Here is a 23380-nt window from a genome sequence, read left to right on the forward strand (position 1 = left end):
AGAGAGAAGAAACAGAAACAAAAAAAAGAAAGAAAAAACCAACCCCAAAACAAAAGCAGAAGAGAAAAAAACAGGCGGGGGCAGGGGGAAGGCGAACATGAAGTGTGCCTCAATCTGCATTCATACTTCATAGTTCTTTCTCTGGATGTAGATAGCATTTTCCATCGTGAGTCCTTTGGAGTTATCCTTGCACCTTGTGTTGCTGAGAAGAGCGAAGTTTGTCAGGGTTGGTCCTCACGGAGTCCATATATCTGTGGTTGTGTATAATGTTCTCCTGGCTCTGCTCTGCTCACTCAGCATTATGTCATGTAGGTTTTCCCAGGTTGTTATGAAGTCTGTATTATCCCCATTTCTTATAGCACAATAGTATTCCATTACCTTCATATGCCACAGCTTGTTCAGCCATTCCCAATTGATGGGCATCCCTTTGATTTCCAATTCTGAGCTACTACAAAAAGCACCACTATAAATATATTTGTACATATGTGTCCTTTTCCCACTTGTGTGATCTCTTTGGGATATAACCCTAGAATTGGTATTGCTGGGTCAAAGGGTATGGACATTTTTATAGCCCTTTGGGCATAGTTCCAAATTGCTCTCCAAAATGGCTGGATAAATTCAAAACTCCACCAGCAATGTAACAATGTTCCAATTTCCCCACATCCTCTCCAGCATTTATCATTTTCCGGTTTTGTTATTTTAGCCAATCTGACAGGAGAGATGTGGTACCTAAGAGTTGTTTTGATTTGCATTTCTCTAATCAGTAGTGATTATGAGCATTATTTCATATGCCTACAGATATCTTTAATTTCTTCCTCTGAAAACTGCCTGTTCATATCCTTTGACCATTTCTCAATTGGGGAATGACTTGTATTCCTATATATTTGGCTCAATTCCCTGTATATTTTAGAAATGAGGCCTTTATCAGTGACACTAGTTGTAAAGATTTTCTCCCAATTTTCTGCCTCCCTCCTAATCTTTGTTGCATTGGCTTTTTTTGTACAAAAACATTTCAATTTAACATAATCAAAATTATCCATTTTGCATTTTGTACTTCTCTCTATCTCTTGTTGGGTCAAGAATTCTTTTCTTTTCCATAAATCTGATAGGTAAACTATTCCTTGATCTCCCAACTTGCTTATAGTATCAGCCTTTATTCCTAAATCATGAACCCATTTTGACTTTATTTTGGTATATGACGTAAGATAGTGGTCTATGCCCAGTTTCTGCCCTACCATTTTCCAATTTTCCCAGCAGTTTTTGTGAAGTAGTGAATTCTTAGCCCAGAAGTTGCCCTGTTTGGGTTTATGAAAGAGTAGATTGCTATAGTCATTGACTTCTCCATCTTGTGTACCTATCCTATTCCACTGATCCACAACTCTGTTTCTTAGCCAGTACCAGGTAGTTTTGATGACTGCTGCTCTATAGTACAGTTTAACATCTGGTATGGCTAGGCCACCTTCTCTAGCATTTCTTTTCATGAATACCCTAGATATTCTAGACCTCTTGTTCTCCCAGATGAATTTTGTTATTATTTTATCCAGCTCTGTAAAATAATTATTTGGTAGTTCAATTGGTATGGCACTGAATAGATAGATTAATTTAGGTAAAATTGTCATTTTTATTATATTAGCTCGGCCTAACCATGAGCAACTAATATTTTTCCATTTATGTAGATCTGACTTTATTCACGTGAAAAGTGTTTCATAATTATGTTCATACTAGTCCTGGATTTGTCTTGGCAGATAGACTCCCAAATATTTTATAGTGTCTACAGTAACTTTGAATGGAATTTCTCTTTCTGTCTCTTGCTGTTGGGCTTTGTTAGTAATGTATAGTAATGCCGAGGATTTATGTGGGTTTATTTTATATCCTGCAATTTTGCTAAAGTTGTTTATTATTTCAAGTAGATTTTAACTTGATTCTCTAGGATTCTCTAAGTAAATCATCATATCATCTGCAAAAAGTGATAATTTAGCTTCTTCCTTGCCTATTCTAATTCCTTCAATTTCTTTTTCTTCTCTTATTGCTACAGCTAACGTTTCTAGTACCAAATTTAATAGTAGGGGTGATAATGGACATCCTTGTTTCACCCCTGATCTTATTGGGAATGCATCTAGCTTATCCCCATTGCAAATAATGCTTCTTGATGGTTTTAGGTAGATGCTATTTATAATTTTAAGGAAGGCTCCATTTATTCCTATGCTTTCTAGTGTTTTTAATAGGAATGGGTGTTGTATTTTGTCAAAGGCTTTTTCTGCATCGGTTGAGATGATCATATGGTTTCTGCTAGTTTTGTTGTTGATATGGTCAATATGCTAATTGTTTTCCTAATATTGAACCAGCCTTGCATTCCTGGAATAAATCCTACCTGGTCATAGTGTATTATTCTCATGATAAGTTGCTGCAATCTTTTTGCTAATATTTTATTTAAAATTTTTGCATCAATATTCATTAGGGAAATTGGTCCATAATTTTCTTTCTCTGTTTTGACTCTACTGGTTTGGGTATTAGTACCATATTTGTGTCATAAAAAGAATTTTGTAGGACTCCTTCTTCACCTATTTTCCCGAATAGTCTACAAAGTATAGGAATTAATTGTTCTTTAAAAGTTTGATAGAATTCACATGTAAAACCATCTGGCCCTGGAGATTTTTTCCTAGGGAGTTCATTGATGGCTTGCTCAATTTCTTTTTCTGAGATGAGGTTATTTAGAAATTTTACTTCCTTTTCTGTTAACCTGGGCAGTTTATGTTTTTGTAGATATTCATCCATATCTCCAAGGTTGTCAGATTTATGGGCATACAATTGGACAAAATAATTCCTAATTATTGTTTTGATTTTCTCTTCATTAGAGGTGAACTCACCCTTTTCATTTTTGATACTGGTAATTGCATTTTCTTCTTTCTTTTTTTTAATCAAATTGACCAACGGTTTATCAATTTTGTTGATTTTTTCATAAAACCAGCTCTTTGTTTTATTTATTAATTCAATAGTTTTCTTGGTTTCAATTTTATCAATCTCTCCCTTGATTTTCAGTATATCTAATTTGGTATTTAATTCGGTATTTTCAATTTGTCCTTTTTCTAGTTTCTTCAGATGTATGCCGAAATCATTGATCTCCTTTTTCTCTATTTTATTCATGTAAGCATTTAGAGATATAAAACTTCCCCTAAGAACAGCTTTTGCTGCATCCCATAAGTTTTGGTATGTTGTCTCATTATTGTCTTTCTCTTGAATGAAGTTATTAATTGTTTCTCTGATTTGTTCTTTGGCCCACTCATTCTTTAGAATTAGATTATTTATTTTCCAATTAATTTTTAGCTTATTTTCCCATGGTTCTTTGTTACAAATAATTTTTATTGCATTGTGATCTGAAAAGTATGCTTTGACTACTTCTGCCTTTCTGCACTGGATTGTGAGGTTTTTATGCCCTAGTACATGATCAATTTTTGAGCATGCGCCATGTACTGCTGAGAAGAAAGTATATTCCTTTTTATCTCCATTCAGTTTTCTCCAGAGGTCTATCATATCTGCCTTTTCTAAAATTCTGTTTACCTCCTTAACTTCTTTCTTATTTATTTTGAGGTTAGATTTATCAAGTTTAGAAAGGGGGAGGTTGAGGTCTCCCAATATTATAGTTTTGCTGTCTATTTCTTCCTGTAACTCCCTTAACCTCTCCTCTAAGAATTTGCATGTCATACCACTTGGTGCATATATGTTAAACAATGATATCGCTTCATTGTTTATGGTGCCTTTTAGCAGGATGCAGTGTCCTTCCTTATCTCTTTTAATTAAATCTGTCTTTACTTTTGCTTTGTCTATTAGGATTGCTACACCTGCTTTTTTTACTTTAGCTGAGGCAAAATATATTTTACTCCAGCCTTTTACCTTTATCCTGTGTGTATCCCCCTGTTTCAAATGTGTTTCTTGTAAACAGCATATTGTAGGATTATGGTTTTTAATCCATTCTGCTATCTGCTTCCGTTTTATGGGAGAGTTCATCCCATTCACATTCACAGTTATGATTTCTAGCTGTGTCTTTTTCTCCATCCTATTTCCCCCTGTTTATGCTTTTATTTCTCCCTTTCCCCTTCCACTCCTCAACAAAGTTTTACTTTTGACTGCCGCCTTCCTCAGTTTACCCTCCCTCTTTATTCCCCTCCCTTATCTTATCATTTCTCACTTGCTACTTCTCCCCTCCCTTCTGACCACCCCCCTCCCTTTTTCCCCCTTTCCCCTCCTACTTCCTGTAGGACAAGTTAGATTTCTATACTCATCAGGGTATGTTATTCCCTTCTTGAACCAGATCAGATGACAGTAAAGCTCAAATATTGCTCTTCTCCCTCCCTTCTTTCCCTCTACTAAAATGTGTTTTTGTGCCTCTTCATTTGGTGTAATTTACCCTTTCCTGCTACCTCCTTACCTCTTCTCTCATAGCCCTCCCTTTACATCTCTTAATTATGTTTTTTATCCTTATATCAGTTATTTTATACAGGCATTCACAGTCTATATGTATCCCTTTCCATTGTCATAACAGCTGTATGATTCTCGAGATTGACATATATATGTATATATATAAAACATACATAAGATGATATAATCATATATAAAGATGCAAATAATTTGCTCTTATTGATTAATAAAGTTTGTGGGAGTTTTTCCCCCTGTTTACCTTTTTATGTCTCTCTTGAGTTTTGTATTTGGAGATCAAATTTTCCATTGAGTTCTGGCCTTTTCATCAGGAAGGTCTGAAATTCCCTCATTTTGTTGAATGTCCATCTCCTTCCCTGAAAGAGTATGCTTAGTTTTGCTGGGTAGTTGATCCTTGGTTGTAGTCCCAGCTCCTTTGCCCTTTGGAATATCATATTCAAATTTCTCCTGTCTTTTAATGTGGAAGCTGAGACATCCTGCGTGATCCTGGCTGTAGTTCCACGATATTTGAATTGTTTCTTTTTGGCTGCTTGCAGTATTTTCTCCTTGACTTTGTAATTCTGAAAGTTGGCTATAATATTTCCTGGTGTTTTCAGTTTGGGATCTCTTTCAGGGAGTGATCGGTGAATTCTTTCAATGACTATTTTGCCCTCTGGTTCTAGGACCTCTGGGCAGTTGTCTTTGATAATTTCTTCAAAGATACTGTCAATGCTCTTTTTTTCATCGTGGATTTCCGGTAGACCAATAACTCTTAAATTGTCTCTCCTGGATCTATTTTCCAAGTCAGTTGTTTTCCCAGTCAGATATTTCACATTTTTTTTTCTATTTTTTCATTCTTTACATTTTGTTTTACTACTTCTTGATGCCTCATAGAGTCATTAGCTTCCATTTGCTCAACTCTAATTTTTAATGAGTTATTGTCTTCATTTTGCTTTTGAGTCTCCTTTTCCAATTGGTTGATTTTACCTCTCAGGGTGTCATTTTCTCTATTTAGATTCTGAATCTCTGTAGCCATTTCACCAATCTTATTCTTTAGGGACTTGATTTCATTTTCCATTTTTTCTTTTACCTCCCTAATTTGGTTTTTAAAATCCTCCTTTAGCTCTTCCAGTAATGCTTTTTGGGCTTGAGACCAGTTCACATTCCCTTTTGAGGTTTCAGATGTGCGTATAGTGTCATTGCTATCTATCCTCTTCCAAATTGGTATTTTGATCATGCCTGTCTTCATAAAAAGAATCAATGGTCCTCAGTTTTTTTGTGTTCTTCTTCATGTTGCTTAGCCTTTTCCTGGCTTTACAATAAAATTCTGATTTTGGGCTCAGGGCTCTCTGTCCCAGATTCCTTATTCTGGGGATCATTAGTCTAGTTGTTGGCTTTGTGAATTATAGCCTTCAGTTTCCTGAGGTGTGGGGGAGGGGTCTGGCTCCCCTAAATCTCCTCTTCCTCTGTGGTTGCTCTCCAGTACTGCTGCTCTTCAGCAATGGTCTCAGCTCTTTGTTGTTTGAGCTGGTGTCTGGCACTTCCCCTGGGGGAGCAAGAGTATGTCTGGGCTCCTGCTGTTGACTTCTGCTGGCTCTGCCCCTCTGGGGCTCAGGAACTCCTACTACTTGGCCACTGAAGCCCCACTTCTATCTCCTCTATTCCAGCTCTCTTTTTCTCCGAGGAAATCTCTGGGTGAGGGGGGGAGGGATTAGACCCCTTTACCTGGCCATTATGTCTCCCAGATGTTCAAGAACACTCATTTCATACCTTTGGGCTGCAAGCCTCAGGAGTTGATGTCTCACGGCTGGTGGCGTTGCGCTGTCTCTCGTTGCTTCCACAGACTGCCATTCTATGTTGGGAGGCCTGGGGATCTCCACCGGTTTTGGGCACCCAGCTTTCTCCCAGCCTATCTCCCACGTGGGTTTCTCGGTTGACCACTTCCGCTTTGGTGCTGTCTCGAGCAGCTCCGCACACCAAGCGCTCTCCAAGCCTACAGATTCATTCCTTCAGCCTTTCAGACTCTCCTGGCTTGGAAATTTGCCCCACTCAGACTGCTCGAGGTTTCTAACTCTGTCAAATCTGCTCAAATTCACTTTTTTATAGGAATCTGATAGAACTTGTGAGAGAGCTCCGGTAAGACGCTGTTTTCATGCGGCCATCTTGGCTCTCCCCTGCCCTCCCCAGTATTCGCATTGCATTCTTTAGAGAAAGTCTGAAGACTATTTTGCTGACACTTGAGGGATTTTGAGGCCACATTTAATCCCATCACCATCCACTGGCTCTTTCCATTCCTCAGTACTTAAAATTCTGCTCCTCCATTTCACTCCCAAACTTCTTAAATAAGTGAGCTGATTCTATTAGATTTCCAGCAATCCTGTGCAATCCAGCTTCTCCCCTCACCACTCTTCTGCTACTGCCATTTTAGTTCTCTTCCTACTTCTCTGAATATTCTTCTTCTTTTCATCCCTTAAATACAACATTCTTCAAGGGGTCTCTCTTCTCCTTCTTCTATTCTCTTTGCACTTTCATTTTTAAATTAAGTATTTCTTGACCCTCTACCATGTGCCAGGTATCATGCTGAACATCACTTCCTGGCATCACTGAGAGAGTTGGCTGGAGCTGAGCATGTGGTGGTCAGCAGGATAGTGGGAACCTTCAACTGTGAGAGTGATTGTGATCAGCTCTCTGAGGCTAGGGGGTTGCCACTGTTTCCTGATGACACACAGAGGGACATCTGCCTGAATTCCATTCTTGAGTACAGATGACTTTATTTCTTTGTCATCTGCTTCTTGTCCCTCTCAACAGAAGCTGTTGACCAGCCTTCTGACTGGTCTCCCTGCCTCCCCATCTCTACTCTCTACTCCATCCTACACAGTACTGCAGTGTGAATCTTCCTAAAGCATCTCCTCCATCTTGTTATTCTCCTACCTACTCAAGGACCCCAAAATATAGGTCAGATCCCCACCAAATGCTGACCAGCTATCAGCTATGAGGCAGGAAAGCCAACCTTGCTGAGCAGCAAAGGGTTAGACAGGAGGCAGTGCATGTTGGGTAACTTATCACCTGTATCACCTCTCCCCTCAAGTCCCAAAGGAAATATCCCAGAACTTCTGGAAAGATCAGTGCTCCCCATTGACCCTGCTTCCTAGCTCAGCCCTTGAAGCCATCATGCAGGGAATCACTTTCTGTAGAGATGAGACTTGGCAATGGCTTCTGCACGTGGATCATCATTACATATGGATATGACTTTTCAGTGGAAATGACATTCAAGATGATACATTACCATTTGCTTTGCTGCTCTACCCCAAGAACTACTGGGCCTTTCCAACTTGCAGCTGAAACCTACTACATGTGTTGTCTTTCTCACTAGAATGTGAGCTCCTTGAGAGCAGGGAACTGTCTCTGGTTTGGGTTTTTTTTTAATTTGTATCCCCAGGGCTAGGTTTTTCATCCTTTTTTACCACCATACATTGATACAAGTGGCTTCCTCCACCTGGAATGACCTTTTCCTCCCACCTTGGCTTATCTCCCTTCTTCATTATGACACTTACAGTCTACTGTATGTTATGACAATTTGGGTCCTATTTCTATACCCACTAGATGGTAAGTTCCTTTAGAACAAGAGCTGTGTATTAATCCTTCTTGTATCCTTGGCTATGCCTATTCTGCCTCTCATAGTGTCTTCTTCAAGGTAGGTGCACCATAAATATTCATTAATGGAATCATTGATTGAAGTCTTTGCAAATGTGCAAATGTACTTGCTTCTTAATGTGGGGTGTTTTTTTTTATTTTGCAGGTGAAGTGTGTAGATGTCATTAACACATATATTGACCGAATAAAGGAAGTGAACCCAATGATCAATGCAATTGTCAAGGATAGGTGAGTCAGAGTCCCAGGACAGGCCTTTATAATCACTCATAAGAAGGCATGAACTTGCTGCAGGTGAGAGGGAATTATAATTCTTTCCAAAGTTTGTCATCTCTTTTAGTGAAAATGATTAGGAAACAAAATTCTCATCTTTATGTCCCTTGGGGAAAAGGCTGGTGCTTGTGGGATTCTAGTTGCTTTGGTTTCATCATCCACGATGGGTCCCTTTTGATCCACTGTCTTCACCAACACAGCACAGCTAACAGCTAGAAAAAAATGCTTTGGTAAGCAGCAGGAGGCAATCCTGCAAGGAAAGAAATGGAGTTTGCCCATCTTAGACTCCTTTCCACTGAACAAACGTTATATCTCTGTTTGGACTATCTGTCATTCTGTGACTGAAGTTCTAAGTGACCAAAGTCCCTTCATGATTAAAAATCAAGAGTAGAGTATTTCCACTCCTATACTGAAGACATATGAAATGAGATACTGAAAAAGCTTTACTCCCATGCATTTGAGAGGAACTTTTTTTTGTATTATCACATGAAATAATGGCTTCATTGGGATAGCAGAGTATAGTTCAGATACTCACAACAGATGAACCTTTGCCTGCAAGTTTCCATATTTTTATGCTTTTTTCCAGATTTGAGGCAGCTCAGCAAGAAGCTTTGGCAGTAGATAAAAGGCTGTCAGAGGAACAAGAAGATGAAGCAACACTAGAAAAGAAATGGCCCTTTTTAGGGGTCCCTTTGACTGTCAAGGAAGCATTTGAGTTGCATGGTAACCTTTATTTTTCTCAATTTGGTATTTGGATTAAACTTATAAGTGATATATATTTCCTTTATCCTCTAGTAGAAAGGGCAAACATTTATTAAGTGTCAACTGTGTGCCAGGCATTAACATGAGCTGAGTGGCATAAAAAGCAATTTGGGTGGGTGGATAGGGACTAGGAATTGGGGGAATCAAGACAGACTTCCTGTAGGAGTTAAGGAAGCTTGAGTGAAGTGGGTGTACACTCCAGTTCTGGAGACCACTGTGTGCAAAGACTTGGAGATGAATGATACATTGACATGCACAAGGAAGAACAAGTTTTGGAGTTGCTGTTCACTTAACTGCTTGAGTTCCATTAGACTTCCTAGTTTATTTATTTTTTAATCTGGCTGCTCCATTTCAGGACATGGGCCAACTGTGATCATTAGACCAATATAAAGCTACTTTGTTTTTTTCATATTTTACTACCTAGAATTCGAGAATCCAAGAATTGAAGCCAATTTGTCCCATCTTTGTCCTTCTAGGAATGCCCAATTCTTCAGGCCTGGTGAACCGCCGGAATGTCGTCTCTAAATCAGATGCTACAGTAGTGGCATTGCTAAAGCAAGCTGGTGCTATTCCCCTTGGAGTGACCAATTGCAGTGAGCTTTGCATGTGGTATGAGTCCAGCAACAATGTTTACGGCAGAACCAACAACCCGTATGATGTGCAGTGCATTGTAGGTGGTAGCTCAGGTGAGTTACATGTTAGCAGGGAGGAAGTGGTGCATTAAAACTACACAGTGAAGTAAGGCTCGATCAATCAATTAATAAGCATTGATCAAGAGCCATATAGGCCAGGAACTGTACTAAATATTGGGAATACAAATAAGAAAAAGAAAGACAATCCTTGCCCTCAGGAAGCTTATAACCTAATGGAGCTGACAAATGGAGCTGTTTGCCCAACTGGTCTGACTTATAAGTTACTAGATAAAAACATGGCTACTTTAGGAAAATCTTTTCAACACAAATGTAAACTTTGAAAATAGATCCATTCAAGATGGTTATTTCTCTCACAAACACTTTCTAGCTTTAGGATGAGATTCAGTCAATAAGTATTTACTAGCTACCTATTGCATATCTAGCACTGTGGTTTCCTCTATTTAAAAAAAAATTATTATGTTTTGGTTTTACACTGCCTTCCTTTCGAATTTAATATTTTATTTTTAAATTTTATTTTTTATTCTGATTTAGCAGACACAAAAAGAACATTTCCATATACAAAGTAGAATAGAAAGAGGATCATTTATGAAAACTAGAATCTCTATTATGTACAGTTTGCTTTTCAAATGTATATAATAAATTAACCATGTTACTTTTTTACATTTTAATTTTTTTTCAATTAATAGGCATTTCTTTTCTCTCCCTCCCACCTCACCCCCACAGAAAAAGAAATAAAGGAAGCGCTTACAATGGATAAGCATAGTGAGGCAAAACAAGTTCCCACACTGATCAGGTCAAAAAATGAATGTCTCATTCTCCATCTTGACTCCATCACTAAATAATGATGATGATGATGGTGATGATGATAGTAGCTAACATTTATATAGCATTTACTATGTGCCAGGTATTGTGCTAAGCACTTTACCAATATTGTCTCATTTGTTACTCATGGCAGCCCTGGGCCGTAGATATATTATCATCCTCATTTTAAAGATGAGGATATTGAAGCAAACTGGTGAAGTGACTTGCCCAGGATTGCACAGCTGGGAAGGATCTGAGGTGGAATCTGAACTCAGGTGTTTTTGACTCCAAGACCAGCACTGTGTGCACTGTGGTGCCCCAGAGCTGCCTCATTATTTCTGTTAGGAGGGAGGCGTTATTCTTCATTATGAGTCTTCTGGAATCCTGGCTAGTCATTGCATTGATCAGAGTTTTTGTCCAGGCCATATAACAATATTTTTTAAAGAAAAAAAGGAAGAAATATTTAAATTAAAAAAAGCAAAACCAATCAATACCTTAAAAAAGTCTGAAATATATGCCATGTTCCACACCTGTGGCCTTCCCACCTCTGCAAAGGAGTTGGGTGGAAGTATCATTTCATATCCCTTCTTTGGGGCTCCACTTGTTCCTTGTAATTTTGAAACATTTGCTTTTGATTGTTTTGACTGATTGTTCACTTTAACATGAACACTTGAATAATTAACTTTTAAACAAAGATTTTTTATGCATTATGAAATTCAGTTTCTTCAGGACCTTCCATTTTAATGCTAGATGGCACTCCCTCAGGGAATAGACAGGACATCATAAAAACACCTATTGTCATAAGAATAGTTTGTATTAGAGGGAAATAGGTGATTTTCTCAATATTTTCTGGTGAACGATGACTTTTTTTAATGTTACCTCTCCTAATTGTACTAGAATTTTATTCCTTTTCATTTTATTCTTTCACTTACATGTGGATCTTCTCTGTATGTATCACACATATCATTTCTTACAGCACAGTCTTATCCTATTACATTGGCATGCCACAATGTGTTTAGCCATTACCTGAACGATGGGCATCTGTTTTATTTCCAATTCTTTGATAATACAAAAAGTGCTTCTATAAAGATTTTGGTGTGTACGGGGACTTTCTCCTTATCAATAATCTCCTTAGAGTAAATGAGTACAATCTCTGAGTCAAAGGACATGGACATTTTAGTCACTTTATTTGCACAATTCCAAGTTGTTTTCCAAAATGGTTGTAAAATTTCACAGCTCCATCCACAGTACACCAGTGTGCTTCTATTCCTACAATCCTTCTAACATGACTATTCCCATCTTTTGTCATTTTTGCCAATTTGCAGGGTATGAGGTGAAACCTCAGGGTGGTTTTGATTTTTCCATTTCTCTTATTATTAGTTATTTAGAGCATTCTTTCACGTAGCTGTTAATAATTTGCAATTCTCTTCTTGAGAATTGTTTCTTCATATCCTTTGACTACTTATATGTTGAAGAATAGCTTTTGGTTAGATGTATATGTATGTGTCTTTATATTTATTTATATGTCTTGGATATTATTTATATGTTTTGGATAACAAACCCTTATCTTTGATAAAATTGGATACAAACCCATTTCCGCATTCTACCACTTCCTTTCTAAACCTAGATGCATTAATTTTGTTTGTGCAGAAGCTTTTCAACTTCATATAATCAGAAGTTCTTAAGTCTTTCAAAGTTCTTTTTAACCATTCCAGAGAAACCAGAGAAGACTTGTATAAACTGATAAAGAGTGAAATGAACAGAACTATAACAATAAAATTGAAAGACAACTTTGAAAGATATTAGATTAATTGATATTAACTGATTAATGCAATAACCATTTCTTGTGGCACAATAGTATTCCATTACATTTATATACCACAATTTGTTCAGCCATTCCCCAACTGGGGGGCCTCTTGAGTTTCCAGTTCTTTGCCACTATGAAAAGAATTGCTGTAAATACTTTTGTACACATAGGCCTTTTTCCTCTTTAATTGATCTCTTTGGAGTATAGGCCTAGTGGTGGTATCATTAAGTCAAAGGCTATGTACCATTTACTAGCTTTGGAAGAAAAATTCCAAGTTGCTTGCCAGAATGAGTTCACAAGTTCACAGCTCCACCAACACTGTTTTCCTTCAACACTTTTAACAATGTCACTTTCCTTTTATGTCAACTTTGCCATCGGTATAATGTAGAATCTCAGATTCACTTGTTACTTTCAAGGCCACCCCGCCCTGTCTGTATTGCCTTTTGAACATGCTTCTGTTCTCTTCTCTGCATTCTAAAAAGGCTTCAATTACTTGCTTTTCATCTATCTATTCATTCATTTATCTATTTATTTAGCAGCACTATGAATAGTTTCCCCTTCCCCCTCAACACTCCTTCCCCTAAAATAAAAAAAAGAAAATCACAACCCTTGTAACAGATAAACATTGTCAAGGAAAACAAATCCACACATTTACCATGTCCAGAAATGTATGGTTTAGTCAGCAAGTGGGTAGCATGTTTCCTCATCAGTACTCTGGAATCATGATTGGTCATTTCATTGATCAGAATTCTTGTATTGTTCAAAATTGTCTTTACAATGTTGTTATATCTGTATGAATTGTCCTCCTGGTTCTGCTCACTTCACCTGCATCAGTTCATATAAGACTTCTCAGGTTTCTCTGCATTCTCCTCACCATTTCTTATAGCACAATGGTATTCCATCGCAATCATATACCACAACTTGTTCAGCCATTCCCCAATTGATGGGCATTTCCTCAGTTTCCAATTCTTTGCCACCACAAAAAGAGCTGCTATAAATATTTTTGTACATATGGGTCCTTTTACTTTTTGTTTTTTATCTCTTTTGGGATACAGACATAGTAGTAGTATTGCTAGGTCAAAGGGTATGCATGGTTTTATAGCCCTTTGGGCATAGTTCCAAATTGCTCTACAGAATGGTTGAATCAGTTCACAACTCTGCTAACAGTGCATTAATGTCTCATTTTTCCCACATTACCTCCAATATTTGTCATTTTCCTTTTCTCTCCTATTAGCCAATCTAAAAGATATGAGGTAGTACCTCAGAATTGTTTTAATTTTCATTTCTCCAATCAATAGTGAGTTATGGTATTTTTCATATGGCTATAGATAGCTTTGATTACTTCATCTGAAAATTGATCATATCTTTTGATCATTTATCAATTTGGGAATGGCTCTTATTTTTATAAATTTGACTCATTTCTCTATAAAAATGAGGCATTTATCAGAGAAACTTGCTTCAAAATTTCTTTTCTCAGTTACTATTGCTAACTGTATTTCCCTCCATCCTAATTCCCCCTCCTCTGTTTATTCTATTCTCTCTCTCCTTTCATCCTGTCCCTCCTCAGAATTGTTTTGCTTCTGACTACCCACTCCCCTAATCTACCTTCTCTTCTATCATCCCCCCTTCTCTTATCTCCTTCCCCTCCTACTTTCCTGTAGGGTAAGATAGATTTCTATACCCAGTTGGGTGTGTATGTTATTCCCTCTCTGAGCCCATTCTGATGAGAGTAAGGTTCCCTCACTCCCCCTCACCTCCCTCATCTTACCTTCCACTGTAAAAGCTTTTTCTTGACTCTTTTATGTGAGATAATTTATCCCATTCTACCTCTTCCTTTCTCTTTTTCCCAGTACATTCCTCTTTCACCCCTTAATTTAAATTTGTAGATATCAACCCCTTCATATTCAACTCATACCTGTCTATCTATGCCCCTTCTAACTACCCTAATAATGAGGAAGGTCTTATGAGTTACAAATATCATCTTCCCATGTAAGAATGTAAAAAGTTTAACCTTTTTAAGTCCCTTATGATTTCCCTTTTTATGCTTCTCTTGAGTCTTGTATTTGAAAGTCAAATTTTCTATTCACCTTTGGTCTTTTCATCAAGAATGCTTGAAAAACCTCTATCTCATTGAATGTCTATTTTTTCCCCTGGAATTTTGCTGGGTAGGTGATTCTTGGTTGTAATCCTAGCTCCTTTGCCCTCCAGAATATCATATTCCAAGTCCTCTGATTTTTTATTGTAGAAGCTGCTAAATTTTGTGTTATCCTGACTGTGGCTCCATGATACTTGATTTTTTTTCTTTCTGGCTGCTTTCAATATTTTCTCCTTGACCTGGGGACTTTGGAATTTGACTATAATATTCCTGGAAGTTTTCATTTTGGGATCTCTTTCAGAAGGTGATCAGTGGATTCTTTCAATTTCTATTTTACCCACTGGTTCTAGAATATCAGGACAGTTTCCCTTGATAATTTCTTGAAAGATGAGTCTAGGGTCTTCTTTTGATCATGGCTTTCAGGTAGTCTAATAATTTTTAAATGATCTTTCCTGCATCTATTTTCCAGGTCAGTTGTTTTTCTAATGAAATATTTCACAGTGTCTTCTATTTTTTTCATTCTTTTGGTTTTGTTTTATTATTTCTTGTTTTGTCATAAAGTCATTAGCTCCATCCTAATTTTTAAGCATCCATTTGCTCCATTCTAATTTTTAAGGAATTATCTTCTTCAGTGAGCTTTTGGACCTCCTTTTCCATTTGGCCAATTCTGCTTTTTAAGGTGTTATTTTCTTCAGTATTTTTGGTATCTCCTTACCAAGCTGTTGACTCATTTTTCATGATTTTCTTGCCTCACTCTCATTTCTCTTCCTAATTTTTTCTCTACCTGTCTTACTTGATTTTTAAAATCCTTTTTGAACTTTTCCATGGCCTGAGACCAATTCATCTTTTTCTTGGAGGCTTTAGACATAGGTGCTTTGAGTTTGTTATCTTCTTCTGAGTGTGTGTTTTGATCTTCCTTGTCACCATAGTAACTTTCTATCACCAAGTTTTTTTCCATTGTTTGCTCATTTTTCCAGTCTATTACTTGACTTTTAACTCTTTATTAAAGTAAGGCTCTGCTTCCAGAGTGGAGAGCACACGGTCCCAAGCTTCAGAGGTTTCTTGCATCTGTTTTCATAGATACTTCTCGGGACCTGTAAATGTTCAGCTTTTCCAAGGTGGTATGATTTAAGGAGAGGTGTTTACTACTCTCCTGGCCTGTACTCTGGCCTATGAGTGACCACAAGCACTTTTTCTGCCCTGGAACTGTGAAGAGGGTCCCCCCTCCACTGTGGCTTCAAGCTCTGCTATGCTAGTGCTCCTCCTTGCCCTGGGACTGCCACCCAGAACTGCAACCTGGATCTGAGTATGGGCAAAGCAACAGAGTCTTGCCTCAGTGCCAGCAAAGAGACCCCTGTAATCTCCTTCTGACCATTTGTTTGACCCCCTTACCATCTGTGGGCTGAGAGCCACAGAAACAGCTGCTGCCACTGCTGATTCAGTGGCTCCCAAGGCCTGCTCCTGGTTTGCTGTGGTGGGAGCTGTGCTGTCACAGCCTGTGCTGGACTGTGCTCCACTCTCACCTAGGTGTGACAGACCTTTCCTGCTGACCTTCTAAGTTGTCTTTGGTGTCTGTGGGCTGAGAGGTCTGGAAACTGCCGCTGTTGCCATTGATTTAGGTGCCCTGAGGCCTGCTCTGGGTTTGCTGGGGCCCAGTCTGTGTTGGCACAGCCTGGGTTAGACTGCACTCCTCTCTCACCTTGGTGCAACAGACCTTACTTGCCAACCTTCCAAGTTGTCTTGGGCTGGACATTTGTTTCACTCCATCTTTTGGGGGGTTCTGCTTCTCTAGAATTTGTTTAGAGTCATTTTAAAAGCATTTGGATGGGTTTGGGGGAGAGCTCAAGCAAGTCCCTGCCTTTACTCTGCCATCTTGGCTCTGCCCTCATTTCTTCATTTCTAAGCACATCTTTACCCACTCTCCTACCCAGTGAGCCAAAAAGAAAGAAGACAAAAAACCCAGCTGTCACAAGATCATCCATAGAGTCTGGCAGCACACACTAAGTTCACACCTGCTGTCCCCAGATCCTCAATGTAGGGGGAAGGATCATTTTGTCATCTGTTCTTTGGCACCAAGCTTGCTTACTACAATTACGTACTCTTTCTATATATAATTACATGCAACTCTTACCTGTGGCTCCCAGAAGCTATAGCCTAAGCAGTGGCCACACCCTGGTAAAATCCTCTCAGCAGATGGGCTAAACCAGGTTGAGGGTAACCAAAGCCCTCAAACCTATTTATGAGTTAGGGAAATGTCTGTCTCAAGCATGTAAAGACTTCCCCTTGGCAGAATGGGTGGATGAGACAATTTGTTCCAACAGCCATGAAGACACCTGCTGCTATGGAGGGCTTAGACCAGAACTTGGTCAGATATCAACAACGCCAAGGTCATTTACGGCAACCCGGGCCATCACCAGTTGTCCTGACTTTTGTCTTGCCACTGGACTTTGATGACTCTGGAAGAGAGAGTGAGGCTGATGACTATGCAACTCTACAGTTCATGCACAAGTCAAGGCATCACCCCACGATATCACTGGTCCTCTTTGAAAACAAAGGACAAACAACAGCCACATAATTACATTGCACTATTTCTTCTCTTTCCTTCTGTTTTTCTTGCTTCCCTTCCCACCCCACTCCCCTTTCAAATATTTCTTTTCTGGGAGGGCTATGGAGAGACATCCAGGGGGAAATTTTGATCATGTAAAAAAGTATTAAAAATTCACTTTAAAACATCTCATAAAGATCGAAGGACCTGGAATGTTTAACCTGGAAGAGAAAAGATGTCTACAGTTGTGGCCTTCAAATATTTGAAGAGTTATCATGTGGAAAGAAGATTAAATTTATTCTGTGTGACCTCAGAGAGCCTACTTTTTTGATTCAATATAAGGAAAAACTTTTAAACAATTAATTTGAGCTGCTTTCTAGTAGAAGGAACTACCTCAGATAGGTAATGAGTTCTCTGTCTTTGGGAGTCTCCAGGCTGAGGCTGGGTAACCACTTGTCAAAGAAATTGTAGAGGAGAAATTGTGCTTCTGGCATGGGTTTGGAGTAGTTGACCTTAAAAGTCTTTTATTATTCCAAAATTCTAGGAAATTTGTTGTGTATATGGTGTGTACAAGATACTGTTTTGTGGTAGGCTAGGCTATCTATTATAGGCTGTGGGGTATTAAAAATGCTTCTGATTCTCAAGGAGCCTCCAGTATGGCCCATACATTCTAGTAGAAGCTGTAAGACATGGACACAAATAGCTGTTTCTGGGTGGAGGGAGTGGAGAGGAAGTTTCATCTTTTTCTTTCTGTAGGATTATTTGTATTCCTCTTCTATGGCATGTAAAATATGCAAACTATGGCAAGGCAAGTTACCATACTGTTTCCAACAAAGAGAGATGTTGCTCCAAAGAGGATCTTGCCAAAACTTTTCCAAATACGTTTTTCCAGGGATAGACCTGGAAGTCTCCATGTATTTACCACAAGAGATCTCCTTCTGATCCTCTGCTTCCTGCTCATGTTCTAGTCTTTTACCTAAAACCATAACAACTTCATGATAGTTTGGTACCATAGAAGGTAACTTACTAATCTTTAGTAGCTCCTTCTCCCTAGGAAATGGACATGCCACTGTTCTAAAACTGAGAGATGATAAGACGAGGATGATCACTTCTAAGCTTTTATTTTGTACGATACTCAAGATCATCTCTTGCATAGATGGGTGCTTCAAAAAGTTTCAGTGGCTCTTGCTTTGCTGCCCCCAGGATCCAGTACTAGGGCTTATTTGTTTGCTTGAAGACTTCTTTCTTGTGTTCTCAGGAGGTGAAGGCTGTGCTCTAGCTGCTGCCTGCTCCGTAATTGGTGTGGGCTCAGATATTGGTGGCAGTATCCGGATGCCAGCTTTTTTCAACGGTATTTTTGGACATAAGCCCACATCAGGTAATGTTCATCTGGGGCCAGGAGGAAGGTGGGGTGTGGGGAAAGAGATCCTTTGCTCTCCAGCAGGAGAACCCTGGTCATTGGGAAGATTATTACACAGGGCTGATGTTCTCTATAACTCAAAAATATATATAGGGTTTGGGGAGTAAAAGCTCAAGTGCTATTGTAATTCTGGACACTATAAATTTGTTCTATCTCCTCAGTATTAAGTATATACATGCTAAGTGTGTCACAAGTAAAGAGTGCAGTTTTGATCTCTCAAAATTGAGCAAAGCAAAGGAAGGTACAGAAAATAGGATAAAAAGTGGGATCCATGAAGAAAAGTGAAAGAGATTTGTGTTATTGAGCATGGATTAGAATGCAAAAGAATAACATCAGAAATATGGATGGTTTTTATAAGGAAGATATTGACTGTCTGCCTCCCTCCACATAGGCTTAAGTTGTAGCACCAGAGAGTTGAGTTAGGAGAGATAAGAATATTTGGGAAAAAATTATCTTCCCCTGGTGATCATCCTTCTAGGAAAGATGCCTTCTTGAAGTGTGGTAGTTTACCATCTACATCGCTTGAGGGGGAGGTGACCATGGAAGAAGAATTGTAGATCCTCGAAATACTGAATCAGGCAATGGCTTGAACACTGAGATAGACCCTGTCCCCAAAGAGAGGCTAGTTCTGTCCACAAAGAAAATCTTTGTGGACAAATCTTTGACAAGCAAATATAAACCCACCTGCAGAAACCCAGATGTTTCTAGGTTTCCATTTCTAGACTCTGGTTGAGTCTGGACAGAGGGATGGGGGCCCTCCCAGTTCACCTAAAGCCTATGTTATTGTTTGTCCATTGAGCCTGTGATACTGTCCCAGATGTGCAACTACAGGCTTCATGTAGATTGTAGTTTAGACCTAATTTCCCCCTCACTACCTTATTCAGAGGAACTTTCTAGAAATCTTGTGGCTTTTGGGTGCTGCTTCCTATCTAACAGGAGATAAAGCAAGTGACTTTCTAATGAATGAGTTTAACATTATAATGGAATACCTGGCTGGGAAGAAGTTGAAGGCCATTTTATTGTTTTTCTCTGCCTCCTTTTTCATAGACTTCCCTAAAAGGACTATGCCTTTAACCAGACCGACTCCCCTCTTTATTCTCTAACCCAAGTGGCACTAAAACCATCCTTCTCCCTTTGATCTCACTTTAGATACAGCTGTGGTAGGCCACAGTGGCTACAGTGAGGCCTTCAGCTCTGCAATGAAACCTATGTGGGGAGACATGTAGACCACTGGGATAGGAAGGAAAGGCTTTTCCATGCTAACCTACCTATCTGTGCTTTTAGGAGTGGTCTCCAATGAAGGTCAGTTTCCTGTGGCCATAGGAGCTCAGGAAGAGTACCAGTGCACGGGCCCCATGTGTCGCTATGCCGAGGATCTGGAGCCCATGCTGAGAGTCATGGCAGGACCTGGCATCCATAAGTACTTTTTTGACATTATCCTATGCCATAGCTATTTGATACCATTTACATTTCCTTTCTAATAGTAGTGCCTGGCACAGTGCTTTATGAGTTATAAAGTACTTTAGATGCATCCTCTCATTTGCTCCCTGGAGCAACCGTGAGAGGTCGGTGGTGTAGGTATTATTATCTTCGTTTTCCAAATGAAGAAACTGAAGCTCTGAGGGGTATTGAAACCTGTCCATGGTCACTTAGCTAGTACTTGTTACCAGTGGTGTTGGAAGCCAGGTCTCTACTGATTCCAAGTTCAGTACTTCAGCCCTTAAGTCACACTACCTCTGAATGCTTTTGACTCAATTCTTACATCTGTAAAATAGAGGTGCTGATTCTTAGCTTCTAAAAGAGAAGTGTTGTAAGTAGTAATAAGTCACTATCTGTAAATGCTGATTTTTTGGGGAGCTTCCTGAAGAAGGTACTGTATAAAAAGCAGGCAAGTGATCCAAAATTCACTTTCTTTATGTGGGAAAACTGATTAATTTCCTGGTTGGTTTTCCACTCTGTGGTTCTCTTAGCACTCTCACTTCAAACTCTATCTGAAGTAAATTTTAAACAAAATAGTTGCTAAACGGCTTTCTGGTCCAAATGGGACTGTTAATCAATGACAATGTAGATTAGCAAAAAGAATGGATGGAGGTGGGGCATTTTACCCTACTCCTAGAAAGAAGAAAATATAAATCAAAGAAAGACAAAATAATCTTTTTTCTGATTAGAGAGAATCAGATCCCATGTTTGATGATCCCTATGCTTCTTTGAAGGGAGGAGGTAATTCCATTTAGTGCCCCATAATGTGGCTGAATCAGGGAGCCCAGTTGAATACCCACTAGAGAAGACAGTTCAAAGCACACCTAGAGAAGTACTTTTAAAGCTTTACTGATTCAGATTATGGAATCATGGAATCTGAAGATTCATCTGCCCAACCCTAATTGTAGAACTTGGGTTGGAAGGGACCTCTGTGGCCATTTATTCCAACCCACACCCAAAAGGAATCCCAAAGTGTAACATACCTGGCAAGGGGTCATCCGGCTTCTGCCTCAAGACTTTCAATAAGGGAGAGCCCAGCACCACTCAAGGTAACTCATTCCACTTTTCTATATCTCTTGGTATATCACCTGTGGTGGGAAGAACTCACTACTTCCTGAGGCCTCCTATTGCACCTTGGACAGCTCCAATGTTAGGAGGTTAAATGACTTGCCTGCTATCACACAGTTGTCTGATGGGTGATTTGAACCCAGCCTGGATTCCAAGTACAGAGCTCTGTCAATTCCCCTATGACACACACTGCCTCACTTGAATAAATTGTTGGCTAGCCTCCCCTCCCTCCTCCAATCCTGGTAGAGTAGGATGAAAAAAATGTCAAGACACCACATTTACCCCTTCTAAGTTCATTTTATTTTGCTCTAGTGCACTGAGATCTTTTCAGCTGTGCATCTAATGCATTAGTGGTCCCTCCTAGCTCTTAGCTGGAGGAGGAGAGGAGAGGAGGGGAGAGTCTTTTGTTGTGCTTTTTATTGGGTTCCTCGTGAGTCTTGGCATTCTTCCAGCACCATCAGCACGCTGCTCCTATAAATTCCTCCTCAAGTACTTGCTTGCCCTTGGCTATATCATCTCTGCAAAGTCTTGGTCTTTTAGCCACATGACTGGGCCATGCACAGACAGCCGCATTGCCCCCTTTTCATCCTCACTGTAGCTGTTCCTGCCTGTGTTTCAACAGTTACATTCTTGGGAGCTTCCCATGTGGCTTGGACCAATTGCCATCACAAGATGTCAGGCCATTCGACCCTTCCTAGTCTCCCTTTAGCCCTTTGGCACTCCGTCCCCCACCCCGCAAATCTTTCTCCAACCTGCCCTTGCTGTTTGCCCCTCTTCCCTGGTTAGAATCGGCTCCAGGATACCAGTTCTTCTGTTTTCTTCTTCACCTTTTAAAGGTTGAAATTCTCATATAGCTTCTCTAATTTGGGCAGAAAGTGGGTCCTGGCAAATGTCTGGATAGTCAAAGGCCCTCCCATCCCCACATTATCCTACTTCCATGTTGTGGTGTCCTGGAGCCAGCTTAAACTGGCTTACAAGAGCTGATTGTTAAATTTTCAGTGTGAGTTTTTATGCCATGAAAATGAGCAAATGTTGGGATTAATATGTTGCTTTGTTAATTGTCTAGACTTAACAAAATGATGAAGAAAGTTCGCAATGGAGATTAAACTTAAAAGTGTGTCTTGCATACATTTTTTGGAGAGCTGGTTGTTAAACATTTATGAGCACACCCCTGCTTCTATGCCTAGTTTATGGTTTGTTTCCCTAACTTCTCACCTAATTCTGCTTTCTGCTCTGGTAGAATATGATATTCTCTGATGGTAAGACAACTTTGGTTTTCACTCTTGACTCTCACCCAAATACTCCTGACCATGCATTCTCCCTTCCAATTCCTGACATGAGTATGGATGAGAGAGAGAGAGAGAGAGAGAGAGAGAGAGAGAGAGAGAGAGAGCACTTTTTTAAGTGCTTAAGTGCTTGAGATCCTTTTGGATCTCAATTCATCTGACTCGAAATTTAGTGCTCTTTCCACTATACCATGCTAAAACTCCTTAGGGTTTTGAGGATTAGAAGAAATGACATCTGCAAAGTGCTCTGCAACTCTTAAAACTAAATTTAAATATCTTCTCTCACTAGTTGTAGTGGTAGTGGTGGTGGTAGTAGTAGTAGTAGTAGTCATAGTAGTAGTAGTACTCCACAGACTCTCAGAGTTGAATGGGACCTCAGGAGGAGCCACAAGTCCAGTCTGGACCTGAACAAAATTCCTTATGTAATATCTTTGACCAATGGTCCTCCAGCCTTTGCTTGAAGATCTCCCATGAAGGGAACTTTGCTCTATCTTGTGGCAGCAGTAGTTCTCCTTGCTAGAAGGTCTTCCCTTAACTCTCCCTCTCTCACTTGCTCCCACAGCCCATGGTTCTGCTACCTGGAATGAAGCAGAACAAAGTTCTATCCTCTTTCACATGGCAGTACTTGAAGACAATTTTCTGGCTTCTCTGATGCTTCTCTTCTCTAGGCTAAAGGTCCCCAGGCCCTAGCTGATCCCAGCATGAGGCTTCTTCATCCTGCTCCTCTTCGTCCTCCTCTAGACACTTGCCAGCTGTACAATGCTTTTCCTCCAGCGGGGCACCCAGCCCCCCTTTAAATTGTACTAGTGCAGGGAGGGAGCAGCTAGGTGGTGAAACAGAGTGCTCTGTCAAGAGCTCTAGAGAGCTCTGTCAACTCTCCTATGCCACACAAGTGTCAAGAAGTCTCATCTCCCTGAGTTCAAATTTTGCCAGGGATACTGACTAGCTGTGTGACCCTGGACAAGTCATTTAACCTTGTTTGTCTCAGTTCCTCATCTGTAAAATGAGCTGGAGAAGGAAACGGCAAACCACTCTAGTATCTCTACCAAGAAAACTCCAAATGGGGCCACCAAGAGTCAGACAGAACTGGATCCTTTGTTCAGAGGCAAGACAGCACTAGAAGAGCA

At 39.6% G+C, this 23380-nt stretch overlaps 1 protein-coding gene across 1 annotated transcript in view; it reads left to right on the top strand.

Moving 5' to 3' along the window:
• Nucleotides 1–23380, top strand: part of FAAH2 (fatty acid amide hydrolase 2) — a 44764-nt gene that overhangs the window by 3798 nt on the left and 17586 nt on the right. The window contains exons 2-6 of the mRNA XM_036740509.1: nucleotides 8213–8295; nucleotides 8924–9060; nucleotides 9576–9785; nucleotides 18259–18378; nucleotides 19705–19840. Of these exons, the coding sequence (XP_036596404.1) occupies nucleotides 8213–8295; nucleotides 8924–9060; nucleotides 9576–9785; nucleotides 18259–18378; nucleotides 19705–19840 (686 nt within the window). The remainder of the gene's footprint in view (nucleotides 1–8212; nucleotides 8296–8923; nucleotides 9061–9575; nucleotides 9786–18258; nucleotides 18379–19704; nucleotides 19841–23380) is intronic.

Source organism: Trichosurus vulpecula (assembly GCF_011100635.1).
Source record: "Trichosurus vulpecula isolate mTriVul1 chromosome X unlocalized genomic scaffold, mTriVul1.pri SUPER_X_unloc_2, whole genome shotgun sequence".
Lineage (NCBI taxonomy): Eukaryota > Metazoa > Chordata > Mammalia > Diprotodontia > Phalangeridae > Trichosurus > Trichosurus vulpecula.